The 23,674-nt window shown below is 32.5% G+C and overlaps 3 protein-coding genes across 7 annotated transcripts; 2 read left to right on the forward strand and 1 right to left on the reverse strand.

Annotated features, from left to right (window-relative positions):
• On the forward strand, window positions 1-1,641 carry LOC118054551 (transcription repressor MYB5). The gene is made up of 2 exons (XM_035066189.2): window positions 1-316; window positions 475-1,641. The coding sequence occupies exons 1-2, from the start codon at window positions 145-147 to the stop codon at window positions 1,326-1,328; spliced, it is 1,026 nt and encodes a 341-aa protein (XP_034922080.1). The 5' UTR covers window positions 1-144; the 3' UTR covers window positions 1,329-1,641.
• A 3,344-nt stretch (window positions 1,642-4,985) lies between these two features.
• Window positions 4,986-10,043, forward strand: LOC118054354 (uncharacterized). 5 transcript variants are annotated; one of them, XM_073407957.1, is made up of 6 exons: window positions 4,986-5,407; window positions 6,662-6,837; window positions 7,189-7,289; window positions 8,079-8,234; window positions 9,154-9,286; window positions 9,542-10,043. In XM_073407957.1, the coding sequence occupies exons 1-5, from the start codon at window positions 5,307-5,309 to the stop codon at window positions 9,172-9,174; spliced, it is 555 nt and encodes a 184-aa protein (XP_073264058.1). In that variant the 5' UTR covers window positions 4,986-5,306; the 3' UTR covers window positions 9,175-9,286; window positions 9,542-10,043. The 5 variants fall into 5 exon arrangements, with proteins under 5 accessions (XP_073264058.1, XP_073264057.1, XP_073264055.1 ...); XM_073407956.1 differs by having other exon boundaries at window positions 8,079-9,286; XM_073407954.1 differs by lacking the exon at window positions 9,542-10,043 and having other exon boundaries at window positions 8,079-9,069; window positions 9,154-9,496.
• Window positions 10,044-18,441: 8,398 nt separating this feature from the next.
• LOC118054355 (peroxidase 7) lies at window positions 18,442-20,166 on the reverse strand. The gene is made up of 3 exons (XM_035065907.2): window positions 19,669-20,166; window positions 19,104-19,446; window positions 18,442-18,998 (listed from the first exon to the last, which is right to left on the reverse strand). Exons 1-3 carry the CDS (start codon window positions 20,107-20,109, stop codon window positions 18,586-18,588), a joined length of 1,197 nt encoding a protein of 398 aa, XP_034921798.1. The 5' UTR covers window positions 20,110-20,166; the 3' UTR covers window positions 18,442-18,585.
• Window positions 20,167-23,674: the final 3,508 nt, after the last annotated feature.

The raw sequence follows: 23,674 nt of genomic DNA on the forward strand, positions 1-23,674 counted from the left end.
TAATTTGCATATAGACGTGCAATGCAAAATTAACAAGGGGAGACTGCCTTTATATAAAGGTGCATGAGAGGTAAGCATTTAATTAAACCTGGAGGACAAGAACATACAAGGAAGGAAAGCACCCCCTTCCCCCTCAAATTCTAAATGGTGAGCTGTGATGATATGCAGGAGGGTTTGGGAAATAAAACGGGCCACCAATGCTGCAGCAAACGGAAGGTCAAGAGAGGGTTATGGTCTCCAGATGAAGACGAGAAGCTAATAAAATATATAACCACCCATGGCCATGGTTCTTGGAGTTCTGTTCCAAAGCTAGCAGGTACCGATCACACGCACACACTCTGGTGCTCTTTAATTGATCCGTTTATTTGTTTTTCTTTTATGAAGAAGTGGTCTTTAATTCTTGTTCTTAATTTCAAAGCCAAACCCCCCCGTTGTATTGTTTCTTTTCCTTCTAATGGAGGCTTCTTCTTTCAGGGCTGCAAAGGTGTGGAAAGAGTTGTAGATTGAGATGGATAAACTACTTGAGACCAGATCTCAAAAGAGGCTCCTTTACTGCACAAGAAGAAAGTATCATCGTTGAGATTCACAGAATGCTAGGCAATAGATGGGCTCAAATAGCTAAGCATTTGCCTGGTAGAACTGACAATGAGGTCAAGAACTTCTGGAACTCGTGCATCAAAAAGAAGCTCATTGCACAAGGGTTAGATCCAAAAACTCATAATCTCCTCTCTAATAATTACATACATAACAATAACAATAATGCATGCAAACTGATCTCGCATCAATATTCCCATCAACAAACCACCTCAACTTTCACAGTAGATTCACAAATCAATGATATTTCAATGGATATGAAAGCACCCCTCATTCCATTCCCTACGATTCCCCCAGTTCCTGATACTAATCCTCCATATCCCCCCTTGTTGCACAAATTCTCTTCCATATCAACATGTGAATACCAAAACCCTAATACACTAGCTTTCTTGGAGTCTGGAAGCAAGTCTTCAATCGGTAGTGTCCCTGTATCCTCTTCTACTTCACATCCATCTGAGTTTGGCATGCTAGATGAGAGCTGCATGTGGGCTGGTGGCTATGAACTCATTCAATCCATAAAATCTGAAAAAGAGCAGCCAGAACTGCAAGTGGAAACGATTGAGAAGACCAATGAGTTAATAGGAGCTGGGCAGAATATGGTTGCTTCATTTGAAACTTCCACCTTCGATTTTGATTTTGTGGAGTCTACTCTATTGCCTTGTGGGATGTACTATAACCCTAGTCCCATAGTTCAACCTGCATGGAATTCATGGGCCTTGCAAGAGAAAAAGTGATTGGTGCGGCGATGAGAGATTTCACTCTGCAGAAATTTTTCAAACTAGTACTGGTATGCTTGTTAATGGTATTGGTAAGTAGTAGTACGTAATATATTCTGAAAGACGTTATGAAGAGTTGAAGCAATGGGGTTTTTCTTGTATTATTGTTTTAAAGTATAGTTTCTAGCCAGGTGGACTAATTAATTCTGTAACTTGGATTGTGATGGAGTAGTACGGAAGAAGGCTTTGTAAATTTGTATCCAATAATTAAGTGACGTCCCTTCTCTTGTTAATTTCCCCCATTTTTTTTTTTTAATATAAATCATTGTGTCTAGCTAGCTTCTTTCTTTGTTTTTTTTTTTTTTTTTTTCTATGAGAAAATCTTTAATTTACAGTTTCCTAACTTCTTAAAAGGATCTGAATTTAATACATTGATGAACACAATATAATTGTAATTGGATTTTCTTTTCTCAAGTTTAATTTATGTAATGGTTTGTGAAAATAATTAATATATCTTGTAATTTCATGCTTAAAATTGTTTCGAAAATAACGATTTGTACCGAGCTAGGGCCATTTTTATACAAAAAGTATTGTTTCCCTTTTTAAAACAGAGACCTTCTGTCCACCAAAACAACAACAAAGACAACCTACGATATTATTCAAGGAGACACGATGCTGCCAATCTTGTAGTTTGGTGGTAATTTACCCCATTCTAGATAGCTACAAATTAATTAAATTAAGGGCGCTGTTTTCAAACCAAAAATGACGCATGATGATCAATATTGCCACTGCCTTGGCAAATATTAGGGAGGGAAGACTTTGGGTTCTATGTTTAAATTATCCTTCAAGATTGCACTTTGAATTCCCTCTCCATCATCAATTTCACAGATTAATTACAGTACCTATTGAATTATATACAGGTTCTTTCACTATCATTCTCTAAAATGATTTTCTTTTTCTCAATTTCAATTATCAGAATAGAAATAGATTGTTTTGGTTAATACTGTTTTTAAGTAACAAGTGTAAAAGCTCCTAAAGGTTTAGTTGAACTCATAGTTGTTAATCCCGGTCTGATTAGGCCAAAAAGCTCAGTTTTATGTCATATAGAATGACTTGGGTCAACTGGAAAAGTAAAAACAATATATGCTTGAGGATTAATATTCTATATGAAAAAGTTTTGAAATAATACATGTTGATGTAGGCTATAAAAATAGAAATATGAGACATGAAGTGTATTATAGTTATTATATATCTAAAAATTAAGAAACAATTCATATGGATATAGACTATTAAAAAAAAATGTGAGGCATGAAGTATAGTATAGTTATCCCCCATTAAAAAAATAAAAAACAATTTATGTTGATATAAACTATAAAAAATAAATGTAAGGTATGAAGTGTAGTATAAGTATCTCATATCAAAAAGTTAAGAAACAATTCACGAAGATATAGTCTATAAAAAAAAATAAGGCTAAATATTTACAAATCAATTTTATATTTATTGGTTTTATTAAAAAAATAAATATATATAAAAAAATTAGATTTTATCCAGGTTATGTTGGGTCATCGAGAATTTATGTTGACTTGACAAATTATTTAGGTTTAATTGGACCAATTAAATTTTTAAATTTTTATGATTCAAGATTAATTTTATCAATAAAACTAAATTTATTTATTTGATGTTTCATATTCGAATCTTGTGGTTGATTTTAAAAAAATATCATATATCTGTGTTTGATTAGCACTATTCTTCTGAGATGGGTGTAGGTTGGATTTCTCCCAAATATATGTGTAATGTTTTCTAGAAGTGCTGCTCATTCATGCAATTTTTTTTTTTTTTAATAAAAAACAACATGTGTAAGAACAAGTAGCTAGTGTGGTAAATTATTACCAATCGTGTGAGACCCAACTACTAATAATAGCAACAACACGTGCAATATGAAATTTCCATCAGCCAGAGAGGGTTTTTTTTTTTTATTCTTTTTTTTTTCCATCCATTACAATAAACCATGAAGATTTTGAATATTTTATCATTAAATCGTGAACAAAAATATCCATAATCACTCCTCCACTAAAATGCTAGATTATGCTAATAGATTTGCTGGAATATTTGAAGACAATATGAAAGAAAATCAAAATTATTGGTAATATCATTATAATTTTTTTTAAAATTCTAATATTTAATTTTCTATTGGTAATATCATGATTTTCATTCATGAAATTTTCATTTTTAAAGAAAATAATGAAAAAAAATATTAATGAACCATTATGTTGGTAATTATTCTATGTAAGGAATTAAAAGATAAAAAGAATAAGAATTGAACAAGTTCCTTTTCTTCTATCATAATCAATTATTTTTCAGATTTAAATGGAGACTAGATAGAAAAACTAATTAAAAACATAAAGTCACGTTTATATATGATGAAATTGATGGATGGAATTAATGTTAAAAACAATAATGACGATGACCTTATAATCAAAGGATATTTTTGTAATTAGGTCTAATATTTTCCTTATGACAAATATAATATATGTAAGTGATTGGAAAGAGTAAATAATATTTTTTTTTACATGTAATCAAAATCTTCTGCATAATTTGGATCTAAGGAATGAAAGGTCAGAGTAATTTAAATATGAATAAAAAAATTAAAATGACATTTTAATTGCATGAATGGTAACCAAAAATCAAAATAAAATTTTAAATTCTTAATCTCTTATTTTTAAGATGAAAAGGAAAAATAATATAACTCATAATGATAATAAAAATAATAAAGTAATTGTGAAAGTGATAATGAATGAAAAAAAAAAAAAAGAGTAGCGAGAGAATTAATAATAATATTATATCAATCATTATAATATATTTAAAAAAAAATTAATGCAACCATGAAGGTTATTTAGTTAATTTCATTAGTTTAAATCCATCTCAGATGAATATAATAAAAAATCAAGAAAAAAAAAAGAATTTATTTAAAAAAAACACCTTCACTGTTTATATGAGCTCACGAGTTTATTTCAGCTCATATCTTTTTAGGAGGTTTAGGTAATCTTCAGTCCAGTCTAACAATTATTCGATTTAGTTTGTCGTATTAAACCGAATAATGTTCTTTCATGTAAACTCATGAATATTAAATCCAACCTGGTACACCTAATAGAGAGACCGGTTCGGTTAAAGTTAAAGACCAATAAAAATAGAAAACACATTCAACTCATGATCTAGATAATCCAGTAAAACTCAGTAAAGATCTATTTTTAAAAAAATTGTTTTTTTTTCTAACTAGAATTTTTTTATATATATTTTTTAGTCAAAGTTCTATATAAATACTAAAAAAATATTTTATTTTATCAATATAGGATTTGAAATTCTTTAGTATATATATTTTATATTCACAAGAAAAAAAATATGTTTTTTTAATGTGAAATAAAAAATCTTTTTTGTTTGAATATTTCAACTTAAAAAAAATATTATAAGTATTTTTTTAATGTGGAATAAAAAAAAAAAATAATTTTTAAAATTTTATTATTTATATATATATATATATATCCTATATTCACATAAATTATTTTTTAATTATTTAGATTGACATATATCAACTTGTGTAATTAAAGATCTACTTTCTTGGCCAGGTCAAATATTAAATTGGGTTTGATAACTTTTTATAAACCAACGCCAGGAAAACCCGACACAACACCACACGACCTGAACGGGGTTTCCGTTATTACTTGCTTCCGAGGTAGCTCAGCTTGGGTCGAACTCGAACCAACCGCCCGAGATGGAACATTGGCTACGTATAACCATCAGCAACTGTTTTAAGAGCGCCGTAACCCACCGCTTGCTTCTCCCTTGATTTCTCTTTCTTCCGCAGCCCAAACAAACGAAGAACATACTCACAAAGACAGTTCTTTATTACTTGGGAAAGCATGCCACAAGGTTTCTTCTTCTTAATTTGATTTGTTACTAATAGTAATAAGTTGCTGGCAGAGCTTCCGGGGTTTTATTATGATAAAGAGAAGAATCGGCATTCCCCTCTTAAAGGTTCAATTCCGGGTTCTTCTTCTTCTACAAACAATGCTCAAGAACCATCCACAGCCAATATCCAGGTCAGTGTTTCTTGTGTGTGTGTGTGTGTGTGTGTGGCTTGGTGACTACAGCTTCTAAGCCCTATCCTCAAGCATGTTTATATTTCGGCTGCCTAGCAAAATTTACCCTTTGATGACATATATTGCAAAGTGTCCAGTAGTATGCTCCTACATTAGGTCTGCTTTTCATTTTCTTTTATGGAAAAGGTAGAATCTCAACTCCAATACTTGCTCCTTCTTCCTAGCTTTGCAGGACTGAGGGTTATGTGAACATTAGTCGTAATTGATCAAAATTGGATGCCTTTTCATACACGAGTATTATGAGAAGCAAAGGATTAATAAAATCAATTACTTTATTTATATCGTTTACAATTCTTCTAAGCCCTTTCAGGTGATTTGGCATATTTATCACTTTCCATTCTTTCTTTCAGTAACATTTGTACTTCCCAAATTTTGGGACTTCATTGGTCAATTATTTTCTCTTCGTGCATGTGTTTCATATGCTATGCTATTTCTGGTTTAAGAAGAACCTGTTTTTACTTAATAAATTCGAAATGCTCTAAAAAAGGCACGAAAGTTTGTGATCTTTCAGTTTTAGAGATTGAGTTGTTGCTCAATAGTAAAATGTTGTGGTGCTCACCTCGATAAAGAAAGCAAAATGGTGTGGCAAAAGATAGAATTTCCATCATTTTATATTGCATTTTTTGCTCCCAGGCCAATAGTTTGGTAGACAAAGAGATTCAAGGAAATTTTTTTTTTATGGTGTGAGTAACTTTCCTAATCTTGAATTTCATGCTGTACTTAAATTAGTTGTCCATTGCTTTTAATTTACATGTACATATGGTTTTTCTTTTAAAAATCACAACTCAATATATGTGAATTGAACTTGTTTATCCCATGTTTGATTTCACTGTCCTGATTGTTCAGGAGATTTGACATATTTGTTTGTCTTGGGTGTCGTCAACCTTAATTAGCAGGATTTTTTTACCAGTCTAAAAGCTGTTATTTCTTGTCCTGGAAATCTCAATGTTATAAGATACAGAGATCTCCCTGGGTGTCGCGGGCAAGTATGGCCTTCTGTCAAATTTGGGTCTTGCTGTAGTGTTTTCTTTTAAATTGGTCGTCTTTGTAACTTATGTATTTCTAATTTACTCTTGGCACATCTTGTTTGCTTTAGCCATTCCCTTTTCGCTTATCATACTTGTTATTTACTGTTTTGTTATGAAAGCAGGGAATTCTATTTCACACTTGTAATTCCTTAATTTAAGGAAACAGGATAGCTACTCTCGGATCAGAGACATCTGGAGGATCTGTTTATAGTCTTAACCCTGTTGAACCCGTCAACTTTGATTCAAGTTCTGCTATAGGTCGAATGCTGTTTAAGGCTGCATCTTTCAATTGCACCATTTGGACTGCAGATTGCAATCCCAACTCAAGTCAGGCAGTGATTGGCAAGTATTCTTTTGTTCTTTTTTTTCCTGTCTTGTTTTTATTGTAGCTTATCAGTCTTGAAATTAGCTTAGATATGTGTTATGTTCACTACTCTGGAGTCAGGAAATAGAACTTAGCTAGAAAACCGTGTCTTGGAGTTTTGCATGTTATCAGGTTTAGTTTAGTTCTTTTCTCATTCAGATTGATGCTTTAAAAAGATAAATAGAAACTTGCCAGTCCCAGTCTGTATCTATAATTGACCACCTGGGTGTTAATGATTAGTTTGGTAGGAGTTCAGGGATAGATACAATGCATTGACATTAATTCTATGTTATTTTCATGAACATTTTTGTTTATTCTGGCTGTTACAGGAACAAATCTAGGAGCTGCCCTGGTCAATTTGGAAACTGGAATGGCATCATGGGTGTGTAGAAGCAAAAGTGATGTTTTGTCTGAACAGCTCGATCCATCAGTAACATTCTAATCTTTTTGGTACAACACCTGCATTGAGTTCCTCATGGCCACCAGGACATTATCATCTCACATGACTTTACTATGATTGTTAAAGAAGTGAAAATAGTTTGATAAGTTGATAAAGCATATTTTCTCCTGAAACCTCGAGCTAAAACCAAACCGGACTTATTTGGTCAAATTTTCAGTATACACAAAGTGAATCATTCTCTAAGGTGGCATTTGGTTACTATCTTAGGAAAAAAGAGACGGAGACAATGGGAACAAAAATATGTTTGATTAAAGAGACAAAGACAGAGACATAAAATAAATTTATAAATTTGTCTATGTTATAATCTTGGAGGGAATTTTTGTACTTCGGAAGTACATGAGAGACATGCCCCTCCTGTCTCTACTGTCTCTGTTTTTTCTGTCCTAAAACAATAACTAAATGCTACCTAAAGAACCCGTAGAAGGGCTGCTATCTGATGAGTAGACGAAAGTGACAAACTTGCCATCTTGCATTTATATCTGTGGTTTAGCAGCTTGACAGGCTGAAAATGATGGAAAAAGAAATTGATTCTATTTCTAAAGTTTAGGTTGGCTTGCTGACATCTCCAGCTGCTAGTGGTATAGTAATCTGGATGGCTTTCTGCCCATTATTTCTTTCATAAATTTAATCTCATTTTAAAGATCATGAGGCACATGGAACTTAATTACAAAGGATTATTGCCATTTGTCAACACAGACTTTCTTTTCCAATCAATTGCCTACAATATCTGAAATATATCTGTTTTTTATTTTGCTGCAGGGGAATGTTGTTTTATGTGGGCTAATAAATGGAGCAATTTTGACAGTCGATGTTCGTGAAAAACAAGAAATGGTTTCAGATAGACTTATAAGGCATAGAATACCTTATTCATCACTGGGCAGACAAGGTCCCAGTTCTAGTAAACAATGGTTTGAGGCATTCAATCCTTTAGATATGATAAATTTTGCAGGCACCAAATTTGTTGCCAAGTAGTCCCAGAAGTGAACATTCATCTTAGAAAAATATTATGGAACTTTGAGAGTATGATATCTTGTAAATAAATCGACTTCTAGTCTAGGAGTCACGAAGACCAGTAGAACTAAAATTAGCATTAGCACACAGGTATTGAATCAGGTGTTAAATTTATGTCTCACCATTCAAAACCTCAAGTTAAAGTGAAACGAAAAAAATAAAATAAAAATTAAGGGAGTAAGAAATTGTTGAAGGCATGCCTGGATCATCTCTCTCCTATTTATTGCACTTCATTTAAAGTTTTCAAAAAGAAGTGAAGTGCTATTATTAGGAAATAGATGAACTTTAAAACATAAAATTTTGAGTTTGGTAAAAGAAAAAAAGGTCAATAGCAGTAGTTCATGGGTTTGATCCCAATTTTACCGTGCCATTGTATTCCTCCAACAGCGAAGCAAATGGCAACTTCCCAGCTGGTTGTTTTGTTTTGCATTTATTTTGTTCAGTGAAGAGCTAGTCTGTGAAAATTTTGGTCATTGCAGCAATTCTGTTTTGTGCAATATTTGAACTTGATGATTTCAGATGATTAGTGTTTTCTTTCCTTTTCAGTTATTTTCCTTTCCTGCAGCAATTGTTTTACACAATAACTTCTCCTCTTGTGTGATTCATTGAACATGAGCTTGAGCATTTGGAACTGCTCATTTCAGTGAAATTATGGTAAATACCCTGGATGTGATGTTTTTTAGGTCAAAGGAAACATGTACTCTTCTCGTACTATTTTTATGCCTTCATCCATATGCTGGTTAGTGGGCTTATGTAATTCTTGGTTTTAGTTTTTATGTTTGCTTTCAATTTATATAACTTCTACCTTCTTTTGAATCTCCAGTTTGGTATCACTTCAGTCTGACGACCAGTACTTCTTGGCCAGCTCTATGGATGGATTGGCTAGTATTGGCTCCTTGCTTGCCATTCTTTTTACTCTTTTTGTGGACATCCTTTTAATAATGTGCTCCTGAATGGTAAGCAACATATCAAAGAATCATTTTTTTCTAAATTAATAAGGCAGTAATGAGGCACAAAATGTTCTCCTTTCAATTAGTCACTAAGTAATTGGATCCCGACCCAAAGAGAGCATATATTCTTATATTTTGGCATTATCATAATAATTTTGTTGGCAGGTAACACTAAGCGCCCCCCCCCCCACCCCCCGACCCCTTCCTCTATTTAAAATCATGAGTTGCCTGATTGCTGGAAAGTTCATTTCAATCTTGTAGGGAGGTTGAGATATTCTTGTGGATAAGCAGCAATGAGGATTTATTGCGTGAGTTACCTAAAATATCAAATAACACAAAAAATGTCTGGAAGCCTTGCAAAAGATAATGACCAACTTGCAGTGAATTTCAGCTATTTGGTCATTTTTTAAGGAATTTAGTTTAGAATTTGTAAATTGAATTCAATTTCAATTCCACCTGGCATGCTGGAAGCAGCCCACCCCTCTCCCTCTCAGATTATTATGTAGATTCCCCCCTTTCCTCTCTCTTTTTTTTTTGTTATGTGTGCTTTTCTGTTTAGGGTCCATTGGTTCAAGTTTTTAAAAATAAAGGCAAACTGTTCCATGAGTAGCTATTGAGAAATTCTTTAAGGATTTTTCTTTGTGATAGCCAATTAAGGGCAATTTGTTAGTGTTAAGAATTATTATTTTTTCCTTTACGGTCCTTTCTAGGCAAAAGGTAGATGAATAAAGAGGAAACAAAAGAGCCTAATGTTTCTTCTCAACTCATGCATGTTGTGTCAATCTCATTCATTGCACAAAACAACAACTATATATCAAGAGAGTACCATTGAACATGCCCGAATGCCTACTAGCATACTTCAATTATGAATATGCAAATTAGAACACTGGCAGTGGCAGTGGCAGTGGTACTGGATATGGTGATGTGGTGGCTGTGGAAATGTAGGAGGCTAAGGTTGAGGCTGCGGTGTTGGCTGCAGAGTGGTTGCCAACATTGTCATTGCTATTGTAGCTTAGGTGAACATCATCATTGTTACTAAAACTGTTATAGGAAAAGAAAAAATTCAGGTGCTGTCATCTTGTTTTGCTCTAAGATAGGAATAAATTTCTTTAGATAATCACAGTGATTCTGTAGATTTCAACAAAGACAACATGAAAAACATTGGTTCCTTGTAAAGAACTGTGGTGGTCTTCTAACATTCACACACTTGCGATCTCTGAGACTAGGTTAGAAATGTTTGCTCTTCACAATCTCTTAGTATGTTATCGTTGTTGGGAGACCAAAGAAGGCATTAAAGATTTCATTTATGCTTCCTTTGAAGTTCATAGAATGGGAAACCGTCGATATTCTGCAGCATTTACTCATCATTCGACAGTGACAGCTTGATGATTTCCATGAGCAGATGCAACGAGCGAGTAGTAATGAGTATCCAGAATTTCAGTTCTCTAAAGAATGCGAAATCTTTTTAGTTTTTTCCTGCTATTGCACCTCAATGTAGATTATTTGTTATCATGCTTGTGTTCTATTATTTGATTTTATTTATTTTCATCAACTAATTAATCAAACTAAATTTATTTATAATGTGAAAATTCCAAAATATCTTCTTTTAATTTTAATTAAAACAATAGCTGTTGATGTGCATTTCAATGAAAAAAAAAAATATGAAGGCCTTTTTGTTTATGAAAAACATATAAAGCTTTAACTTGACCACATTATGGAAAAAATATTGTTTCAGTTTCTTATTAAGCTTTATAAAACAAATCATGAAAACTTCTTAATGATTACTATTTTTGGAAGTTCTTGCAATAAAAATATAAAAAGGCTCTGTATCTCCTACCTACAATCTATCAACTATTCATGAACAGAAATTTATTTTATTTTTCTAATTTTATTTTAGCTGAATAAATTTGTTTTATGTGATTTAAAATTAGAAACTTTGAAGATTTTTTTTATAAAATACTAAAAATTAAATATCAAACATTTGTATTCAATAAATAACCAAATTCGTTAACTTATGAAGAAAAACTTTAAGGATCTATTAAAATTAGTAAAAAAATATTAAATATGAACCTGACTGATGCACGTGTTATAATTCAAGGGGCAAGAAAACCAATTTCCTAGAGGAGGATAAATACTAAACAGCACAACCAAAAGGCAGTCTCATATTACACTGTAAGGCACCTAGTTTTTGTCTTCTTTTCTAATATACTGTTAACCAAGCATCCATTTTCTCTGATAGAGAGCACATCATATGGATTTGAGCGGGTGTACTGTTTTATAGTAAAGTGAAGTGGCCAGGTTTTTGTCCAATTATAAATCCTATTGTTTTTTTTTTAAGTCAAAATAACACATATTAGCATAAATTATATTAAATTGATAAAAAAAAAAGTATTGAATATATATATATCTAAGTGTAGAATGTGGGTGATGATAGTGGTGACCGGTGGTGACGCTTTTAACTGGGAATGGCTTGACCTGCGGTGGAGAAAGAAAGAGAGGGATGATCTCGTTTTGAGGAGAGGGGGAGAGAAAGAGAGGAAGGTCGCTGATAGCAAGGAAAGGAGAGGGGCAAATTGCCTATGAGGAAAGAAGGGGGGGCATAAAAGGAGAAAGGGAAAAAATAAGCATCATGGTTTTAATTTTATATAAAATTATAAATGATATCTGCAACTCGTTACACTGTGCTGTTATTTTATTATTATTATTATTATTATTATTGTGCTTAAAACCAAGAAAACTCCTTTTTATTTTTACCCGTATATAGATGTTCAGCATGCATGCGTTTTGTGAGGTGACCCAAATGTCATTCAATCCAACCCCAAAACTGTAGCTTTCAAGTTTTCTTATCCATGCAAAAAGCAGAGGCACCAGACCACAATTTAACTTTTAGTAAAGGGTAAAAAGAAAGGAAAACAGCTATGAAAATTCTCCTTTATTCACTTTGATCGATGGAGACAAGCAGTTCTTTTCCCTTTGAAGATGCACGACAAGACTGCTGGTGTTAGATATTTCAAAGCGTTTTTATTCTTAGTTTTAAAACCAGAGTCTCTCATATACAGTGCAGGCAATATAGGAAGGTAGGTCTGGTTTGAGTCTTTGTTACAAAAGTTTCTTAAAGTGATTGAACTCCTCAAAATCAAAAGCGAAGACAGCATGATGCTTTGATTGCCAAAAGTAAACCATCTTACTGCCCGTTCTTCTAGACTTGTGGCAATGGCAAATATTAACAAAACATGCATATGGGCGTCTCTGTCTTGACTTAAACTTGCTTTTAGCAAAGTTTTTATAATGATTGAAAGTGAGGGAATATAATCCATTACAAATATCTTGTCAGCTTTATATGCAGCATCATAGTATACATACTGTAATAGTAACACTAATTTGTGAACTGAACTTGTAAATTATTTATTAAACATGTAAGTATACTAATCAATGGTTATTTCAAGCAAAATTATAACAGTCTCCTAGCTAGTTAGGCATGCTAGATATGCCAATTTAATCTTCTTCTTCTTCTTCTTCCTGGGTGCAAGTTTAGATTTTAGATAGTCTTTAAATAGCTAGGTCATTTATATTGGAACCGATGCATCAACAATGTTGGACTTGAATCATGAATGGTTTCCCATGAGGGGGTAAACCCAAATCCAAGATTCATATAACTTTTTATAAGTTCGAATTTCTGATACCTGCTTCTTAGGCAGTTGAAATGGACGTTAATATTTTAGAAGAAAAAACTTATAGGGATATAGATTGGTATATCACCCATGATGAGGAGTCCAAGTATAAAACACATCTATAGAGGGGTTAAGACTATCATGGACAGCATATAAACAAAATATTAGTTTTTAATTTTATTTTTTTAAAAAAAAAAAACTGATAAAAAGGAGAAGATGGACACAATGTCTATAACTTGCTCTCTTTGAAAATTTATTTGCATTTCTCCCTGTCAATGTATCTGTCTCTACAAGTATAACGGCTATATATTGAGTTGTGAAACTCTGCATTTTCATCTATGATTATGTATTGATACATAAACACATGAAATAGTATAATCTTGAGGCTTCAGTAGATTCTACGGTTTGGAGAGTAGAGGCACACTCTCTAATTACTTCATCAGCAGTGAAGCAACTAGGTTTAATGCTTGTCTTACTTTACAAACAGTAAACTGTTTTCTTGTAGCCTTAATTAGAAATAAAATCTCAGATAATAATGTGAAGAACACATCCACTTACCAAATGTTAATCTAGTTATTTGTGTTTAAGTTGGTGGTATTCAAAAGATTATAAATGTAATTTGGAGAGAATGAGTGCATAAATCAAGGAGAGAAGAAAAAAAAAAGAAAAAAAATAAAAAGAAGCCACTACACGCCTCCATTATCTATACATGTCACACAACTAGTAAGACCTCGTTGAGACATTTCAGCGGCACCAAAGATGGTGGCATTTAGATATTAGAGGAAACTATGCATGCTGCTAAAGCGCGATAGCTTCCTTTACAAGCTGATGCGTGTAATGTATATGTCAACCTCTTTGCCACTATTTATTAATTGACCCCGCTTGTAATTTTTATCAATTTTAAATTTGATCCAAGCCTCATTATTTTAAATCAATAAAATTAAATTATATTTTATAAAACTAATTGTGTATCAAGATTTTTCCTCAACATTGAGGGATCCCCATTTCTAGGAAACCATAAAAAATATTATTAAGTTCAATAGAGTGTTGATTCTTACCCTTCCCATGAAATCGAGTACTTGATTCTTTAAGTAAAAAAAGTTTGAATATTTATCTATTGTTCCAATTCAGTCTCCATGGTTTTAATTGTTTTAATTAATAAAATTTCATTTAATTAATTTTACCAAATCAAGCATCAATTGAGTGATAGATTTTTTTCCTGACACTTTGGGATCCTACAAGTTAGACAGCCAAAACAAATCATTAAGCTCGATTTTAAATTAACACAACTTCAAACAAACAAATTGAAGGATTAAAAAGAAAAAGAAACCAATCAACCAAAAAAGAAAAGAAAAAAGAAAACATTATATTATAATCTACAGTAAAATCTTAACTCGTAATCTTAATGGGATGATTTCGAACCCACTCGATGCACGAATGCTTGCGTTCCACAAAGGAATATGTGATCATTCAAAACGTCATGAACTTAAAAAGTAAAAAATCCTTGAACAATAGATAGCTAGCTAGATTCCCTTTTCTCTCTGTTTGGCCAGGCATTGGACTTCCTTTTTATCTTTTTGGCAGTGCAAGTTTTTACGCTGGTCATCATAAAGAATAAGTACTTGATCGATCGTTTCAAAATACATTTCTCAAAGTTCGAATTAAATTCATGCTTGTTTCCTGTCTAAGTTTACCTGGGACAAATTAATGCAGGCAGTTCCTTGCATTAAAAAACATACAAGTGGAGGTAGCCAACAAGAGGATGAAGACATGGTTGAGGCACATATGGACAGAGAGGACCCTTTTATGGTGATTCATGCATCTAAGTCAGTGTTTTACACTTCTGATGATTGCAAAAGTGTTTTTAAAAAAATTTTTTATTATTTATTTATTTATTTTAAATTAATATGTTTTTTATATTTTTAGATTATTTTAATATATATTAAAAATAATTTTTTTAAAAAATAAAAAAATACTATTATAATATATTTTAAAATAAAAAAATTTTAAAAAACAATCATTTATCATTCTAAAACAACTGCATGCAAAAACAGACAAAGTGGCAGTAAATGTGGTAAACAGGAGAGAAGCAGGGATATTTTGGGAAGGTGAAATGAGGAAAGAAAAGGGTCCCTTCACGCCAGCTTTACACGCAAAACTATGGTATTTTGGGCTTTCTTTGCCCTTTCATAATTGTATTTAGTCTCGTCCTAAACAAAAGCCCAAACCCACACATTTTTTTTAATCATTATGTCTCTCATTCCACCTCTCATGTTTTTTATATCAGTGATTTATGATATTTTTAAAAATATTTTTTATTTTTAATATCAGTATATTAAAATTATCAAAAATTACTAAAAAAATATCAATTTAATATTTTTCAAGTTAAATATATTTTTGAAATGCACATAAATATAATTCTGAACATACATAAATATATTTCATATTGAATCAAAAGTGGAAATGGTGATCCCTTTCACTTACTTATGAAATTACAAGTCTCTCTTAACTAACTCTACTAATTTGTACTTCTTCTTTTTCATTCGAAAAATCTTAGATTATGCAAGAATAACTACTTATATTTAATTTTTTAAAAATAAACATAAAAAGAGAATAAAAAATGGTTTTTAGCTTACATGCAAATATTCTTATTATTTTTAGTGGGTATTGGATTTGATTTTTATTATTATTATTATTAACATGGATGTCCGGGTTAGCTTACGCGTATCTCGACTAATCCCATGAGCTATAAAGCTAATGATTATGTAAGACTCCAGTAGCTCTAAGATTTGTGGACTCGAAACTTGTGACTTCTAAACAATAAACCTAGAACCTGATTAGTTGAATTATATCCCTTATGATTTTATTTTTTATTTTATAATTTATCTATCTCGCTCTTCAAAGTGAACTTTAGGGAGTAACTACTAATACTTTTTTTTTTATTTTTGAAGGATATATAAATCCAAATAAAAAATTCGAAGGATTTGGAATGGTTACCTTACATGGGAGTTCCTTAATGATACCTTATTCCATTCCAATATTACTTCAGTTGTAGACTGTGAGTATTCAAATATTACATATACAACTGAATTACGTACCCACTCATTAATTTTTCTGTAATCTTTTTGGTCAAGTGGTACTGATGACCGAATAAATTATATGATTCGGATGGATTTTTTTTTCTTTCTTGGGAGATAAATTAATAAAAGGGGCCAGTAATTAGTAAAACCAAGGGCAATTGGCAGCAATAATTGAGAGAAGCAAACAAAAGAGGAAGCGTGGCATAATCATGAGCATTCAACATCAAAAGAAATCCCCAGATATCATTATCATCATTTACAGATATCTCATGGTTGAATGATTGGTGGATAGGAACTGTTTGAGAAACCAATAATTATAAGAATAAACTGTAGTGATCTCACATTGTTTTTATATATATATATATATATATATATATATAACAATATAACAAGAAAACCTAATTAACTGTATAAAAAAAAGAAGAAACAAACACAAACTAAGACATAATTAAAGAAAGTTGAGCTTGAGTACTCTGGTACTTCAATCTCCTTTCACCTATTGGAAAGGGGATTTGGACCACTAGGAACTTCATGGGCGCTAGCACTGAAAATTCCTTCTTGCCATGGTAATGGAGATCTATGAGCTCGAAACCGGCCTCTCCTTCTACTACTCCGTGGAGGAATGTGGATAACATTAGCCTTTGAAACTGTCTTTGCATTGCCCATGTCAGGTCTCGTAGTAGAAAATTCCATGCGGCTTTTCTTGAAATATCCTCCATCCCTTGCGGTACCAAGTAGGAATCCATGGTCTTTGTTGGCCATGGTGGTGTGGAACATGATAAGAAGGAAAAATAAGATGGTTAAAGAAGCGAGATAGGGAGATCCTACATCACTAGCCATGCAAAAAAATGGATTAATATATATGAACCATAAAGAATCACAGAAGGTTAAGTGATTTTAACATCTATATATATATATATATATATATATGTCCAGTCAAACAAAGGGTTGGCAAAGGTGAGAATCAAGCTTGAAAGAGCTTGAAATATATATAGCGAGGAAAGAGAGGATTTGTGTCTTGTGAAGAAAGACTTGTAATATGAATATTTCAAATGAGAGAGAGAGAGAGAGAGAGAGAGAGGATTCGAGCTAAAAGAATATATAAAAAGAAGGAAAAAAGGGTGGTGGACTGCTTTAGCAATGTCTTGAGGGTGATGGGGATAAGTGGATGGCTTTATCAATTTCCTGTTCTAATGACGGTGAAAATATGCAGAGTAGTGATAGCTAGCCAGCTAGATAAATAATGTTTTTTTGGGCTTGACGATGAGAGGGGTTTCGGTTTTTTTTTTGTTTACCGCGTGATGATGGCGATCTTATGGCATTTTGGGAGCGTTTTGAAACAATCTGCAGAGCCCGTCCGAATGGGAAATTGTATTTACTTTTTAAAGTTTACAACTCATTAAATAAGCTAGAAAGCCATTATAAACAAATTAGAAAAATAAAATTACTAATGTCAATACTTCTTTTCCTAAACTAAATGGAAAAAAATAAAATTGCTATAAAAAATATTTTATTAAACTAAATAGAAAATAATAATAACTAATAAAATAAAAAGTAATTAATAAAAAACAGACTTGATCTCATTTGAACTATTGGATATATAACAATAAGCAAAAATCTCTCCCTTAATTGTATTTTTTTTTAAAATAAAATTCATGCTCATAATATTTATTATAAAATTTCCTCCCATCCATATCTCGAATTCTAATATTTTTACTTTGTATCCTAATATTTAAAAAATTTAAATTTGACAAACTCGACACTTAAATATGTTTTCATAATCAATTCCTATATCCAAGTTTGAGTAATATTAACCAAAAAAAAAGAAGGAAGGTAGACTTGATAAGTTCTTATGTATCCAATACTTTTTTAAATAAAAAAAATCAAGTTTAAATCTCCATAAAAAATAATTAAAAAAGTTAAATCTCATCAATATTATGTAGCAAAACTCAGTATACCGTGAATTGCTACAATACACTAATTATTTTGTCCTCCATGTTCGCAAGGAGGGGGCTAAGTTTTGGGAGGAAATAGTATCTTTAGATGGTTCAATTTGCATTATCAATTTGTTTGGGAGTAAATTAGTTTTTTTTTTTTTTTCATGTTTTGAATCATGTATTTCATTTCAAAATTTTCTAGTCATATTAACCAATTTCACAGGATATTTAATTAGTAATATCATAAACTTTATTATGGATTCCAATTTAAATTCTATTTAGTCTTGTTTAAGGTATACTTAATCCTTGATCTCTTCGTTCGTCTTTGTTGTTGTGTAAAACCTCACTGACCGAATCAGACACGTGAAAACATCATGGAATGCTTTAGATAAAAGCAAAATCACTTTGCGATTCGCTAGCTGTTGGAAATTAAGGTTAAACATAGACGGTCAAAACTATTTTTGACATATAGATTGGTTAATTTGTTGAATAACATTCTCATTTTTTATACACGGCTGATAAACAGGAAGACAGAATCAATTAAAAAAAAATACAAAACATGGAAATTACGAACAAATTAAACTCAGAAAACAATTACATTACACAAACAAAGTCTTTCAATAATTAGAATTGACCGAGTAGCATTTGGTTCGAATTTCACCCCCGTCTTGAACTGCAGGGACTAGAATATTGCCGAGCTTTGTCATCGACACTGCAAACTGGTGGTTGAAGAAATCGGAAGGCGCATCAGCCAACACATCAACAATGGGAGAAGTCCTTGAATCAGAATATAGCGATTGATCTGTGTGCAGAAGTCCCTTCTTGTCTTGAAGATTCTTGTAGTAAACATTGTCAAAAGTCCGTGGGGTTGTAGCATCTAGATCAACGTACTCAGAGGCCCATCTGCATTTTCTTTTCAAGAAGTTCGCGTACCTATAATCAAGGGATTCATCTTGTCTGCCTGTTCCTGCATAGTTGTACAGCCTGTATTGTAGTGAACCGCATGTAGCCCTGCCAATTGTATGTGCCCCTGTCAAACACAAAACAGAGCATCAACTACATTTAGTATAGATCCATATCCACATTTGGCTCTCAAGTTCTTAATTAAACACTGATAATAATGCTATTAATTCACCTGAGAGAACCACCAAATCAAGGACATTCAAACCATTAGACTGGTAGAATTCAATCAGGGTAGTGATGTTTTCCCTGCCCATTGGCACCAATTCAGCATCCTTGTCATTAGAAACTTTCCCATCTTTCCTTCCATAGGGCACGTCCCAGTATGGACCGCCAAGAAGAACGGTGGCGTCTCTAGAGGCTGCGGTAAGAATGTCAGCGCACGACACCGTTCTTGGGCACTCCTTCTCCATCTCAGCTTTGATAGCATCGATTACTTCAAACCCCCTAAGAGACTTGCTTGCCTCTGCTGTTCTCTCACTTCCCTCATGGTTCAACAGAATGGAGCCATCACAACCCTGTAAAGAACGATAAATAAATAAGCAATTAATTTTATGCCATTGAGGAAAGGTAGGGTTTAATTAAAATCACTTGTAACTACATATGTTGCTCGGATTTGGGTACGAGTATTGTACAGGGGTGCAAGACCGAGGGATATGATATTCAAATAACAGATACTGTAAATATAGTTAAACAAAATAAATGTACAAACAAAGGAAACAGTTTGAAGGGATTCTTACATGCACGGCACAGTCATGGAAGTGCAACCTCAGGAGACTCGCAGCAAGGGTTCGGTCCTCTTCAACCCACTTGGTCACGTGTTTATTAATGATGGATTCAGCTTTAGGACAGCTCTTGCTATAGTATCCAAAAGATAGCAGATCATCTGAAGGCAAGTTATCCAGCAATGTTGAGATCTCCATTGAAGGTGCATGATCATCTTCCTGGTCGTAATTTTGATCATTCTGTGCTGGCATTCTTTCTTTTTCATAATTTTTATCATACTTAGCTGGTCCCTTTTCTTGATCTTGGTATTGACCCTCATGATCTTGATCTTTCTGGACTGCTCCCTCGTAATTATCATGGTAGGCCGCGCGTTCATATTTTCCGTCCTGGGCTGAGGCTAAAATCAAGGGAAGAACAAGGATGAGGAGAAAACCAAAGGAAATAGAGCACTTCATTCCTTCTTCTTCTTTTTTTCTTTTCTTTTTTGGGTTAAGCACACTACTTTAGGAAGAGAAGATAGAAACTTGAACTTATTGGGTGTCATGCATAAAACTCCTAATTTATATAGAATGTATGCTGGTATTCTTCAGAATGATCATGGAATATTTTATTCGTTAGGTAGGAAACTACGTGAGAGGCACCCCCTCAAATAAGAGATGACTTGCTAGAATGTAGAGTTCAGAAACTCGGTCGCTTTCATTTTTTTTCTTAAAAAAAACGATGGACTTCAAAATGCTTGCATTGTTGCCTGCCTGTATCCCTACGCCAAAGCTGGTAGTGGAGGGGTGCCATAATAAAAATAATTGACTTTTTTTTGAACGATTTTATTATTCTACTTGGGCCAATGGCCTGTCATTAATGTACGGGTTGGTTTTATACTAGACCCATCACAGAGCGGTGGTTCAGGCCCCGTCCAACTGTAGATGCTTGTGTTGTTTCGGCTGCACCCCGTCTGAGATGCAATGACTCCCCCCAGCCAGCAATATCGAAGATGATTCTATCATGAGAAGAAGAAGAAGAAGAAGAAGAAGTAATATAAAAAAAAAAAGATTAAATTAAAGGACAAGAGCATAAGTAAAAGAAAACACTGTTAATTTCGTTCATCTAGTTTGAAAATTACAAGCTAATGCTATCATTTTGTTTTTCATTATTCCCCCACCCCTTGCCCAAATGATCCAAACCGTTGGCTCATTCTCATTCCGTTTCGATTCTCCATAGAAAAAAGAGAAAAACATTTACGAAAATCACCATCGACACTCTCATCAATTTTCACTTACAATACATGTTTAATTTCATGACAATCTAATTTCAATTATATTAAGTTAAGTTTCATTTTTTTTGTGCGAAAAGCCTCGCTAATAGTGCACATTTTCCTCCAAAGATACAATGTGGTCCTTACCACAAAAAAGTTTATATCATGCGGAAACCACAGTCTAAAATTTTCAATATTGCCCCTCAAATTTTTTAATAAATTTTTCAAAGTTCTAAATTTTCCCAATTTGATATCTCACCTGAAATGGTCAAAAGTTTTAAAATGAAATTGTTGAGTTTTTTCATAAAGCAGTTGTCATTTGTACTTTAAACAGAAAACATTCATGAATATATAAAAGAACTCAATTTGAGGAATTTCTAAACTTTCAAGAAACCATCGGAGAGTTCTTTGTTGGGGGATCCAATTAAAAATGAATGAATAATATGGTCACAAATTTTCAGTTTGGAAACAAAGTTAGAGAAAAATTTGAGTTTTTTCCTCTAATTTTTTTACTATTTAAACTTATCCCACACAACATACTATCATTTTATATGTTTTTTTTTCTTGAAAATTATTGCTTGATCCTCTTTTTTTTTTGTTGATATGTCAACTTAATTTTATATTGGTGTTATTAACCGTTTTGTTCTCCTATATATTAATGAATTGTGAATTTATCTATTATCAATTTTTTTTTGTCTAATTGAATTAAAACCAGCTTATTAATTTCAGTTGATTCAATGACCTACTGAGATTCAATGACCTGAATCATAAATATATTTTTTTATAACACATTTTCAATAACTAAACATTATTTTCCGTGGAAAAAAAAAAAAGCCTGACCCCTAGTTTTTCACTATTTGAACTTGTACTTCAAGAATAAACACACACTTGGGTCCCTTTATCGTTTTCTTTTGTTGCCATGATTGATCCTCCTTCTAACTGAACTTTCCTAATCTTCTCTTAAATTTCACTTCTCCAAACGGCAACTTTCAATTCTTTCAATTTTCAACTTCAATCATTGAACAAAAAAGAAGCCGTCGACCTAATCAAGCGATCCCAACCTTTAAGTAGACTGACCAGCTCGTCGAGCCCTACTTTAGCTTGAGTTAACTTGATCCGAAATCTTTGTCTTTAATTAGCATGACAAGTACGAGAAAGTCCTCTAAAACTAGCTGTGTGAACGTGACACCGCGAAGAGTTGTGATAGTGACGTCATAGTTATAACAATTTCAAGTTACAAGCCCGTGTTAACAAACCAAACCGAATTGCTCTCAGTGGAAATCTTGTCTGATAATAAGGTTGGGTCTAGCATTGGACGAGTCCTTGTGACTTTCAAGGGTTTCGAAGAATGGGAGGCCACCCATCATGTGAACTTCGAAATCCAAGCGAACAGATCGATCAGTTCTGGGGACCAACAGCTCCAAGGTCTAAGCCAAGGGTCGCGTGAGCTTTAAGTCGGAAATTAGATTGTACTAACGAACTGGACAAGATAATATATATACACACACACACACACACACGCACGCACGCATGCTGTACGTTTAGACTAGTTATTCTAGTCATTCAGTTTTGACAATATGGATGTTTTCTTTGGAAATTTGGTCTGAAATTACCTTTAAAATTCAAAGATCAATGCATCCCTGTCCGTGGGATAGCGACCCTTTTGATAAATGGCCCGTGACAAGACCTGAACTATATGGGATTGACCTTCCGGGAAGTTTCCTCTTCTTCTGCTTTAATTAAACGTGTGATTGATAAATATCATGTTAGGTATTTATATCAATTGTTAGATTTTATTCCTTAAAAACATGATTTCTCATAACTGCCCAGAGATCAATGTAAAATGCATGAATTACTAACAAGTTCTCTTCCCTCTTATCCTAATAACTAATACTGTGCAGCTTGTCTCCAATATTAAGAGACAAAGACAAATGGTATTTTTTGTGTGACAACAAATCAACAATTAGAATTTCTAAAAATCTAATTCTACATGGTAGAACAAAACAAATTGATTTGATATTTCAAGAGATCTCATAAATGACGGAACAAATGAGATCATTTATTATAAAAGTGAAGAAAAAGCCGTTGATATATTCACCAAGTCCTTCATATTAAAGTCATTTGTGATGCTTGGAATATTGCACTCAAGAAGATCTTGTTTAGAGGAGAGTCTTTCATTGCTAAGCTGAGTATTTAAGAACATCAATTTAAAGATTGTTGAGATATTAAGAAATTATAGTATAAATAGGAATCCTTGATAAAATAAAATTTCATTTTAGAATATTTATTTAACTAGTTAATTAGAATCTTTATTGAATCATAATAGTTTAAGCTCGTAATCTTTCTATAAATATAAAAGTCTTGTAACCAATATATCAATAATTGTTAAGAAGATTAAATATTTGTCTGTCTATTCTTTTTTAACAAGTGGTATAGAACTTTTCAACAAATTAATATTTGTTTCTCCTCAGGCTACAGTGATTTCATATAAAATATTTTTCTCAATTCTCATATTTTATTTATTTAGGAAAACTTGACCAATATGAAATGTTTTATATTAAAAGGAAAAATAAACTTAAAACAATAGAAAATAACTCACGGTTCTTAAAAGATAAAAATATTTTTTTAAAAAATAGTTTTGTTAATAAACCATAGACTCCACCAGTACTAATTAATTATTGTTGTTTTCTTTTTAAAACATATTTTTTTATATATGCCAAGCACCAAAAAGATTTATTATCATAATCAAATAACAAAAAATAAAATAT

Source organism: Populus alba, chromosome 3 (genome assembly GCF_005239225.2).
Source record: "Populus alba chromosome 3, ASM523922v2, whole genome shotgun sequence".
NCBI lineage: Eukaryota > Viridiplantae > Streptophyta > Magnoliopsida > Malpighiales > Salicaceae > Populus > Populus alba.